This window comes from Megalobrama amblycephala, linkage group LG10 (genome assembly GCF_018812025.1).
Source record: "Megalobrama amblycephala isolate DHTTF-2021 linkage group LG10, ASM1881202v1, whole genome shotgun sequence".
Taxonomy (NCBI): domain Eukaryota; kingdom Metazoa; phylum Chordata; class Actinopteri; order Cypriniformes; family Xenocyprididae; genus Megalobrama; species Megalobrama amblycephala.
In genome coordinates, this window is record NC_063053.1 from 2,418,793 (window position 1) to 2,431,162 (window position 12,370).

At 37.7% G+C, this 12,370-nt stretch overlaps 1 protein-coding gene across 6 annotated transcripts in view; it reads left to right on the plus strand.

Annotated features, from left to right (window-relative positions):
• Positions 1–12,370, plus strand: part of LOC125276457 (signal-induced proliferation-associated 1-like protein 2) — a 163,353-nt gene that overhangs the window by 131,559 nt on the left and 19,424 nt on the right. For 5 of the 6 annotated variants that reach the window (XM_048203935.1, XM_048203932.1, XM_048203937.1 and 2 more), the window contains one exon: positions 3,998–4,148. In XM_048203935.1, the coding sequence (XP_048059892.1) occupies positions 3,998–4,148 (151 nt within the window). Of the gene's footprint in view, positions 1–1,433; positions 1,488–3,997; positions 4,149–12,370 lie in introns of all 6 variants that reach the window. The other variant, XM_048203936.1, reaches the window with a different exon arrangement.

Consider the following 12,370-nt stretch of genomic DNA (forward strand, 5'->3'; position numbering starts at 1 on the left):
GCTTGATTAGCTGGTTCCGGTGTGATTGATTAGGGTTGGAGCTAAACTCTGCAAGACAGTGGGTCCCCAGGAGCAGGGTTGAAGACCTCTGCTCTATTGTTCTGTCTGCTTCATCCATCCATCCATCCATCCATCAATCCATCAATCCATCAATCAATCAATCAATCAAATCTGTCATACTATCCATCCATTCATCATCATACTGTGTCCATCCATCCATCCATCCATCCATCCATCCATCCATCCATCCATCCATCCATCCATTGTTCTGTCTGTCCATCCATCTGTCCATCCATCCATCCATCCATCCATCCACCAATCAGTCTATCCGTTCATCCATTCATCCATCTATCATCTGTCATACTATTCATCTATCCATCATCATACTGTGTCCATCCATCCATCCATCCATTGTTCTGTCTGTCCATCCATCCATCCATCCATCCATCCATCCATCCATCAATCAATCAATCAAATCTGTCATACTATCCATCCATTCATCATTATACTGTGTCCATCCATCCATCCATCTATTGTTCTGTCTGTCCATCCATCTGTCCATCCATCTGTCCGTACATCTGTCCGTACATCCATCCATCCATCCATCCATCCACCAATCAGTCTATCCGTTCATCCATTCATCCATCTATCATCTGTCATACTATCCATCTATCCATCATCATACTGTGTCCATCCATCGATCCATCCAGCCGTCTGTCTATCTATCTATCTATCTATCTATCTATCTATCTATCTATCTATCTATCTATCTATCTATCTATCTATCTATCCATCAGACTGTCTGTCATTTTATTGTTTTATCTATTGTCTTTATTCATTCAAACTTTAACTTTACAAATTACAGTTGAACACATTTCTTTGAATGTTAATTCATTATGTCACACTTCCTTACATTCCAATTCAAATTTCACTTTGTTTGCTACCTCAGTTCAGTAAAAAATGCTTTTGATCTTAAAGTTTTCAATCTAAAATGCAACAAAATATTCCTTTAGGGGAGCAATTTTGGTTAGTCTGTAATTATTTATAATTAGAGTTATCCGAAAACAATAGACGTCTATGTTACGTCCTCATTCAGCTAGAAAAGCGAGTGTGTACTTATGCTCTGGTTGAAACTCTCTCAGGTCCATCTCTCCAGTAATGTCTTTTGTTCTTCTTAGATGGATGGTGCGGCTGAGCTGTTTTCCCCAGCTGTTATGAAAGAAGCCTTGTAATGCAGTTAGCATTTCCATTCTTTGTTTATTTCACGTTACGCAACTCAGCCTCTTGACAAATCAACCAATATTTCTCACATTTATTGTGCCTGTTAATGAAGCTTTTTTCCCGTTTGCAGTGTGTCTTGACACTATAAACCTTTCATCAGCTGCTAACTTTATTCTCTGTTTCTTCTACTTTCCTCGGCTTCTTTTGCTCAGTGGAGCCGAGAGCTTGTTGTCTTTCCTTCTGAAGGCTCTAGCCGAGCGGTCCAGGTACAGATACACACCCCCCCACTGTGTATGTTTGTGCTCACGCTGTTAGTGAACTTTCCCCTTTGACCCCTGACCTTTCTGTTCTCCTCACTGAGTGTAAATGTCTCGAGTTGAAATTCCCCCTGCTGTGCCACACCGACCCTCCCCTCCGTGCTCACCTCGACAGTTTCTGTCAGGCTCAGACGTAGCCTGTAGTGCTCATATCAACAGTTGCTCATAGACACATACACCAGTAAAGGCCAATGGGTCACCAAGTGTGTTGAAGCCACGGCGCTAGTGCCAGACAGCTGTGATGACATTGTCCAGTGCCTGGGGGCTTTGAGTGAGTTTTAATACGCCCTCTTCACTACTGCACTTGTTTGGATTTTCGCTGCATTGCTCAGTTGTTATTTTTAGCCTAGACTGAATCCGTAAAGGACGACACACATTTCACTGCACTGTCTGAATGTGACCTTCTCACAGTATTAATTAACTCACCTCCAGTATTTACACACTTGCTAAGTATTTTTAACTTTGCAGCAGCTTGTATATTAGTAACCTTTAAGTTTTGCCTATAACTTTCTAGAAGAAATTAAGCAATGCATGGAAATGCCTGTCATTGTTTTCCCTATGGAAGTCTATCAGCTGAGCCTGATTCTACGCCCATAATAGGATGTTATCCATTGAATACCACAGGTTTAACTGCAAGATATACTAGTACATTCAAGTTTTTGAACCAGTTACAACATTAAACCTTGAGTAGCTATGTTTGGCTGTTTAGCAAGTTCGATAATGTAGATAAATTTCAATACAAGTGAAATTGACAATCATTATGTATATGGCCCTGTTTACACGTGGTATTAAGATGCACTTTGGTCAATCGAGCGAGTGAGACATATTCCCGTTTAAACCTGGTGTTTTAATCCGTCTCTTTTGTCCACTTTCAACCACTTCTGTCCTGATTTCTTCGAGGGGAGGGTCTATGGCCAGGTAAATGTATGGGATTTTTCAGATCTTTTGATCTAATGGACAAAATAAGCCTGTGCAATTTACATATGAACGCAAAAAGAGATGACGGGAAAACATACAAAGAGCATCAGCTTTTGTTTCTGCTCTTATAGCCACGAAACCACAATGAACACTGTGAGTGTGTGTTAGAAATGAGGAATGACCAACCAAACTTGGGTCTTTAGCCGACAAAGTTTAAATCCCGTCTGGCTAGTGCGCTTCCCATAATGATTACAGTAGGCGTATAGTAGATGGTCTTTTGTGGCTGTTCGAATGCATTTGACCACGAGCATCTACACTACGAAAGCAATCCATTCGAATGCATTTTCTAGTCCCTCTGGAAGGCCGCATCTACACTGCAGGTCTTGATGCCCAGTTCTGATTTGTTGGCTGTATCAAATTTTTTTTGATGACCAGCTTACTTATCTTCTTTTAAAAGTAACCCATATCCGATATCTGCATTTACATTAAACACGAATCAACGTGAATACGAAACAACCCAAGGTAGATGTACGCAGTGGACGCAGATGACATGATAATACAAGCTTTTGCTTTCCGCACCATCTTTAAAGGTCAGCAAAACTCTGGGTTGAGCCTTTGTCCTTCATTACGCCATTGAAAAGAGTCATGTGATCATGGTTGGTGTCCACCTGAGTTGACGTCATTCGCCACTATCGCTTTTTCAGTGACGAACGACTTTCATTGACGGGAATATCTGCTCTGTCCTTTTACATGGCAGACACAAATGCATGTATCTGATTCATATCAGATTTATTTCCACAAATGAATAAAGCCTGAAACCGATCTGAGGATATCAGAATCAATGTGCTTTTTTCCTGCTTAGACGTTCGAGTGCCATTTCCGATCTGTTCCACATGGGAGGAAAAAATCAGGATTGAGTCACTTGAACCATGTAATGTAAATGCGGCTGAAGTGGTTGAAAGTGGACAAGCTTTATATATATATTTAATGTTTAAATAGTTTTATGATGATTAATGTTTTACTACAGATATTGTTGTATTTAATATATAATTTCTTGTGTTCAGGTTTAGTTTTAGTCCATATGTGAGTGTGTGTGTGTGTGTGTGTTTCTGCATGCTGTCTGACAGCTATGTAACACCCTGCCAGTCACACACACACACACACACACACACACACACACACACACACATGCACTGCACGCAGTCACCACACTATCAAGGTCACATTGCTCTGCCACTATCCTTCCCCTTCCTCCTTTTCACCCGATGGAAGGATGTGTTATAAACTCATAGTTTAGTGTTCTGTGTGATAGTGATTAACATTACACTTACCAGCCGCATTTACACATCTTCTGTAATGCTCACTGTCTCCACAAGCTGCAGAATAAGAGACAAAAGAATAAGACAGACCCTCGATCTTCTATGTTTGACCACCAGCATGAGTAACCCTGGTTCTTCCCTCACTCCTGAACTCAACGCTGGGCTTTACAGCATCACCGGCCTGCTTTTATAATCCGTGCCCGGTTATGTTTGTTCCCACAGGCAGCTGTACGCCGGAGAGGCGTCCTGTCGGCTACAGGAGAGAGGACGTGACAAACTGAAAGACACGGGTCTGCAGCCCAACATGTCTAAAGAAGAATACATGAAGATGATGCTGCCTGAAAGCCCACCTGGAGAAAGCGGCCACAGAAAGGTACACCGAAAAAAATGTTGTAAATAAAGCAATTGTCGGGGTTCAAGCACTTTAAGGCCTTTAAGCACATATGTAGAACAGTATTATGTTTTATTTAGCAAGCCTGTAACCATCTTGATCATAGGTGGAAAAGACAGCCTATCCAGGCAATTTACCATAGGAAATATATAGTTTTTAAAGATTTTCACAGTTGGAAAATCAATGGACAGTGGTGGTCCTAGAGGCAAAGTTGCTCGGAATAAGGAGTTCTACCATGTGGTATGAATTTCATGGACATATGCAAAAAATTTGCCCAATACACAATCCTTTACGCTTGTGAAAAACGCAAATGTGCCGATTTCTTACAGACCTCTAGGGCCGTGAGTCAAACAGGCCCAGCGAGTTTCATTCCGATCAGTCTCTGTTAACCTTGTCTGATAGCTGCTCATTCATTGGTCAATGGCGGACATGTTTTTTGAGATACATCAATGTCCTTATAGAAGATCATAGCACATCAGTCAAAGACACTGCATACCAATTTTCAAGTCAATCGAAATAATGGTGAAGTAGCTATAGCCATTTTCATGTTTTTTTCTTGTTATAGTGCCACCAAGTGGTCAGTCCTCTTTCACACACCCACAGAATGAGCTCTTACATACAGGTGCTGGTCATATAATTAGAATAACGTGAAAAAGTTCATTTTTTTATTGTAAATTATTTTTAAAAATGAAACTTTCATATATTCTAGATTCCCTACATGTAAAGTAAAACATTTCAAAAGTTTTTTTTTTTTTTTTTTTTTTTTTGATGATTAGAGCGTACAGCTCATGAAAGTCCAAAATCCAGTATCTCAAAATATTAGAATATTTCCTAAGATCAATCAAAAAATGGATTTTCAAAACAGTAAAGTTCAAGTTCTTTAAAGTATGTTCATTTGTTCACTCAATACTTGGTCGGCAGCACATATTACAGCAAAGGACTTGCTCTAGCACAAATTACAGCATCAGTGAAGTGTGGCATGGAAGTGATCAGCCTGTGGCACTGCTGAGGCACTATTGAGCCTTCAGATCATCTGTATATTGTTGGATCGACTGTTTCTCATCTTTCTCTTGAAAATATCCCATAGATTCAGGGGTCAGGCATGTTGGCTGGCCAATAAAGCACAGTAATATCATGGTCAGCAAACCACTTGGAAGTGGTTTTTGCACTGTGGGCAGGTGCTAAAGTCCTGCTGGAAAAGGAAATCAGCATCTCCATAAAGCTTCTCAGCAGATGGAAGCATAAAGTGCTCCATAATCTCCTGGAAGATGGCTGCATTGACTTTGCACTTGATAAAACACAATGGACCAACACCAGCAGATGTCACGGCCCCCCAAATCATTACTGACTACAGAAACTTCACACTAGACTTCAAGCAGCTTGGATTCTGTGCCTCTCCAGTCTTCCTTCAGACTCTGGGACCATGATTTCAACATGAAATGCAAAATTTACTTTTATCTGAAAAGAGGACTTTCGACCACTGTTCACTGTCCAGTTCTTTTTCTCCTTAGCCCAGGTAAGAAGCTTCTGACGTTGTTTCTGTTTCAGAAGTGGCTTGGTAGTCCTTTTCCTGAAGATGTCTGAGTGTGGTGACTCTTGATGCGCTGACTCCAGCTTCATTTGACTCAATGTGAAGCTCTCCCAAGTGTTTGAATCGGCTTTACTTGACAGTATTCTCAAGCTTGTGGTCTTCCTTCTAGTCAACTTTGCATTTAATTTGCTTTGATACATCACTCTGTAAACAGCCACCACATTCAGTAATGACCTTCTGTGACTTACTCTCTTTGTGGAGGGTGTCAATGATTCTCTTCTGGACCATTGCCAAGTAAGCAGTCTTCCCCATTAGTGTGGTTTCAAAGAACAAGAGATACCCGGAATTTATACTGTAGGGATGGTCATTTAATGAAACTCAAATGTAAATATTCTAATATTTTGAGATACTGGATTTTGGACTTTCATGAGCTGTACGCTCTAATCAACAAATTAAAAAAAAAATTTACTTTACATGTAGGGAATCTAGTATAAATGAAAGTTTCATTTTTTAAAATAATTTACAATAAAAAAATGTACTTTTTCACGATATTCTAATTATATGACCAGCACCTGTAGGTGTGCTAAGTTTGGTGAAAATATCTCATTCCGTTCATAAATTATAGCCATTTTATTAAAAGTAGCTCCTCCCACTTTGAACATTTTGGCGGCCCTTAGGGGCAGAGAATCGAAATTCCAACTTTTTTTGATAATTATTGATATTTAGACTCCAGAGAATCTTGCTGCACTGGTTTGGTTCTGATCAGGCCAAAAACCTAGGACTAGTAGGTTTTTTAAAAACTTGAAATACATAAAAATTACGACAAGCGAATCCGAGCCAATGATTCCAACGATATAAGACACTCGAGTCTACGCCTAACGGTTCAGGAGTTATGAGCCATTTTTGCCAACGGGTGAGCCTTGATGATGTTGTAGACAGTTCTTCAATTGTAATTATTTGAGAAATTATTTGAGCTCATTCTGTGGACGCGTGGAAAAGGACGCAGCAACAGGCCAGTTGGTGGCGCTATAACAGGAAAAAACATGAAAACGGCTATAACTACTTCACCGTTAGCCCGATCGACTTGAAAATTGGCATGCTGTGTTTTTGTCCGAGGTACCATGACTGTTTATGAAGACATTGACATATCTCAAAAAACATGGGCGCCATCGGGCAATGAATTTTGAGCAGCTATCAGACAGGATTAACAGAGGCCGATCGGAACGAAACTCGCTGGGCCTGTTTGACTCACGACCCTAGAGGCCTGTGAGCAATCGCCACCTTCACTTTTTTCCCGTGCATATATTGCACGATTTTTCGCACACGCCCACAACATTCGTACCACATGGTAGAACTCCTCAATTTCTGAGCGAAAATTGTAAACGTAAATCCTAAAGCACATTTTTTTCAGTGTGCACATGCATAATAGCTTTTTTACATACTGAGATAATGTTCACTAGATCCAAATACTACGGTACTTTGAAATACACCATGGTACTGAAATGCATGCTACTCCAAGAATACCATGGTACTGTAGTTCCATAGTATATGTCTAAAATACCATGGAAGTACCTTTTTTGGTAGGGCTTTTAGACATGATACCATGACAATACCATGGTTTTTAGACATTTACCAGAGTAATCATGTATTTTCTATTGTAATACCATGATTTTTTATATGTGATAAGAGTTTATATCATGGTAATACCACGTTTTTGGAGATGTACAATGGTAAAAATGTTTGTTAGACAAGTACCATGATAATACTATAGTGTTTAAGATATGTACCTCGATGCAATACTGTGGACATTTAAAGTGGTAATACCATGTTTTTTGATATTCCACAGCAATGCTTTGTAATTGTACTTTAATACTGCGTTTCTAAAGTAATACTTTAATTAAACTTACTGTTGTTGTTTTTTTAGATTTTTACAATAGTAATACCATGTTTTTGAAGTATCATAGACATAAGTTGGTTTTTGTACATGTACAGTACCATCAAAGTACCTTTGAATACCATGTAAATGCTGTAGTATATGAATATGGTAATTATTAGTTTACATGCTCTTTCTGGTGTCAAATAATGCCTTTCCATCAGCTCTGATTAGTATGTGAATGTAGTCTCAGTCAGGGCCGCGTCTCACACACACACACACACACACTCTGAGAGGGTTGTAGCGCTGATAACCTCAGTGTGTGAAGTGAATGAGGGCTGAACAAACGTGTGTTATCAGCCAGAGCCGCTTCTGGACACACACACGATAACACAAGTCTCTCACCGAACAGATTCAGTTTTGGTAATCTGATTGACGAGCGCTCGCTGCGTTTGTTCCCGTCGTGTTGTGCATTCGAGGGAGGAAGCTGTTGGTCGAGCGTCTGTTTTTTGAAGTCCCCTCTGCTCCTGGAGACCGTCTTAATTGCATTTTGAGTTCCCGCGTCTCTCCCACAGCCTGTTATCTGGCAGGAAAGGCTGGAGTAGATGCACAATGCCCTATTTTTAGTGGTCTGTGTCATGTTGCAGTGCCCTCAGAAGCAGACGGGTCATTGTGCTCTTAGGGTGAGGTGAGGCGTGCTTTAAACCGTCTCATCCAGCTGAGCTGACAGTGTGTTATTATACATGTTACAACAACTGGGAAATCAGTGCTTCATCTGCAGTTCTCTAACATCTACTTTTTCTGCAGGTAGTTGCTAGGGTGTTGCTTACTGGTCCAAATAAACAGAGCCCACTGAAAGTCTCTCTGATGTTCTGGTTTCTTGGGTCCCTCATTTAATGTTTTTTTGTTATTGTTGTTTTGTTTTTGTGCTAGATTTATAATAATCCTGCAGTGTGATAAATGCAATTATTACATGTAGCCTCTTGTTTGTCATAACTGCATGCATAATTATAAATAAATATTTATAAAAATAATATTAATTTATTTATATTAATTGATTTAATTCATAATAATTAATTAAATCCTAAAATTATCAATAAATGGTATTTTATTTGGATATTAAAATTAATTATTCTAATTGATCATTTTTAGGATTTAATTAATTATTGTAAATTAAATAAATGAATATAAATAAATTATTAACATTCTAATATCCAAATAAAATACTATTGTTTTTCTATAATTTATTTACTATTATAGTTTTTATTAATACTTTGCATTAGCGTTTATTTTTATATTTTCATTTTTAATTTTTAGGATCTTTTTCTATGTGCTTTTGTCATTTTTACTATTAATTTTTTTTTATATATAACTATTTAGGTTGAATTTATTTTATTTCGGTTTAATTTTTTACATTTATTTCCAGTTGATAATTTTAGTTTTTCTTCTGATATTTATATTTTAATTTATTTCAGCTTTATTTCAGTTAATAGTTTTAGTTGTAGCTAATGATAATAACCTTGAATTATTGAAATATTAGCTTAAATATCAGGATTTGACTGCTTTATGCCATTCAAAACCATTTCCCTTCAAAAAAAATAAAAAATAAAAATAAAATAAAATATATATATATATATATATATATATATATATATATATATATATATATATATTCATTTGTAAACATGTTTTATGTGTTAGAACATATTATAATGTTTCATTATGTCATATACTGTAACATTAGTTAGTTTATTTTGTACAAAAGCAGCTATTATTGACCATTAGAGATTTCTACCAGCGGAGGATTTTTATTGTAAAGGCCACACGTTCCCCCCCGCGGGCCCTCGGAGACAGACCTGTCACTGTGGAGCGTGAGCCGGAATGGAAAACATTGTCAATCTGTTTTTTCTTCCTCCGTGGAAATTCCAGGCAGAGAGCGGGAGAAGTGAGCGGCCCGCTGTAGAGAAGGAGATACAGATACAGAGAAGGTGGAGGATCAGTTTTCCCCAAAGAAAGGGATCTGAGTCTGATCTGAAAGATTCATACTTTCAATACATTCATGATTCTGTGCTCTGCTTTTATTTGCACACAACCGAGTGATGAGCGTCGCTCACTGAGGAGAGGTGATTTAAACAGGTGAAAAAAGGTCAAATGTTTTAGAATAATAACGATAATAGTCTCTTCTGTTCACTGATGCTGTGTTTATTTGATCAAAAATACACTAAATTGTGAAATGTTTACCGTTTTCAACATTGATTAATAATCAGAAATGTTTCTTGAGCAGCAAATTATCATATCAGAATGATTTCTGAAGGATCATGGGACACTGAAGACTGGAGTAATGATGCTGAAAATTCAGCTTTGATCACAGGAATAAATTACATTTTACAATATATTCACATGGAAAACATTTATTTTAAATTGTAATAATATTTCACAATTTTTCACTGTATTTTTGATCAAATAAATGCAGCTTTGGTGGGCAGAAGAGACTTAATTTCACCACCATGTGCCTCCCTTCTTTCCAGATGAGTACAGACAGTGAGTTCTGTATTATGTCTGTAATATTTTCTTTGCAGATGTTGTGCACGAGTCATGCTAAAGCTCACTCTCATTTTATTTTTACGGGAGCTGCTTCTCAAATCCCATTTGAGGCTGTTTTAATGCGAAAGGACCAGGCCGGATCTGGTATTGTAAAGTTGCATGTGTGCAAGAGACTGAGAGAGAGAACTTGAAGGAAATATTGAGGGTGGTTCATGGTTCAGCGATGGGATTTGAGTGGGATTTTCGTCTAAAGGAAGTGAAAACAGAGGGCGGGTTTGGGCCCCGAGGCGTTTAGCTTAGCTGAATCCCGTGTGCCATGACGTCTGCTTTCCCTCCGGTAATGGCAATTCAGCAAACTGACGTTTTTGATCGAGTTTCAAATAGTGGAAGAAGTATTGTGTGCTATAAATAAAATGAACAGGATCAAGTGACTCCATTTGGGAATGAACCAACTTCCTCTGGCTCACGCTCTGAATGGAAAACATATACAGTGTATCTAAATAGCTTTGGCACAGTTTAAGCCTGTTAGCTCATGGGTACGTGTTTAACTCTGTCCTCATGCCAGTGATATTTTTGACATGCATAAGACTACCTAGTGAGCTGCTTACCTAGATGGCGTCACACAATGTGATCTTGATGTGAAACCTGCTTCATGTGGTGCTACCTTCTAAGATACCTCATTTTGTCTAAATTTAGGATTGCATATGTCTTTGCAGATAATGTAATCCCAGAATGCATTGCAATAGGAAAAAAACATGGTTAGACTATGTTGAGAAAAGTTTTCGCCAAGGCTGCATTTATTTAATCAAAAAAATACAGTAAAATCAGTATTATTGTGAAATATTATTAGAATTTAAAATATGTTTTCTATGTGAATATATTGTAAAATATAATTTATATCCAGTGATCAAAGCTGAATTTTCAGCATCATTACTCCAGTCTTCAGTGTCACATGATCCTTCAGAAATCATTATAATATGCTGATTTGCTGCTCAAGAAACATTTGAAAACAGTTGTGCTGCTTCATATTTTTGTGGAAATGGTGAAACAGTTTTTTTTCAGGATTTTTTGATGAATAGAAAGTTTAAAAGAACAGCATTTAATTAAAATAGAAATCTTTTGCTTTCACTGTTGATCAATTTAATGCATCCTTGCTGAATAAAAGTATTAGTTGTTTTTAGGGATGCACTGATATGAAAATTTTGACCGATACCGATAACCGATAATTCTTTATATTTGAAAGCCGATAACCGATATATTGGCAGATAAATCTAAATCTAAATATTTTTTATAATTTTTGAGAGCCTGATTACTAAAACAAAAGTCTCACCATTAAAAACCATGTCACAAACACACTATTATAATGTTCTCATTATAATTTTATGTAGCTCATATGACATGTACATGTTGCGCTTAACTGTATTTTCCTTTTTGAAGTGATTTTCAATCATATTTCAAGCAATTCAAAACCATCATGGTGAACAGTGCACATCTGAAGTGTCTCGGCTGAAGGAAATAATCCATTATTTATTGGCTTTAATATATCAGCCAAATTTTCTTATCAGGATAACATTAAAAATGAACATATATCAGCTGATACCGATATGGTGGCCGATATACCGTGCATCCTTCGTTGCTTTTAAAAAATCATACCAGCTCCAAACATTTGAACAGTAGTGTATATTAAATGTTAATACATAATCTGCTTTTTTGAAAGTGTTAAACGATTTGTTATTAGTTGTCGACTCAGGAAAATGTACTGTTTTGGTACTTTCAGATCTAAGCGTGGCTTTTTCTATTGAAACATTTAGAGCAGTATGTTGGTATTAAGGGAACTGCCTTAAATCAGTTCTCATCATACCTTAATGTTATGCCATTGAAAACTACACTACTTCTTCCTCTGCTGCTTGCACATGTGGTGTACCCCAGGGCTCCGTCTTAGGCTCTGTCTTATTTTCCCTCTATCTTCTTCCTTTAGCCAAGATCTTTCATAAGCATCACATTTTATATCATCTTTATGCAGAAGATATACAGCTTTACCTTCCAATGAGACCAGATGACAACATATCTCTTCAGTCACTGTTAGATTGTTTGAGTGATGTTAAAAGTTGGATGGCGGATAATTTTCTCCAATTAAATGACTCTAATAAGACAGAAATGTTGGTTTTTGGATGGCCTGAAGGTGCTAACATCCTCTCAGAATCCATTAGTCTTGTGACTAACTCTGTTGGTACTCGTGCACGGAATCTGGACGAA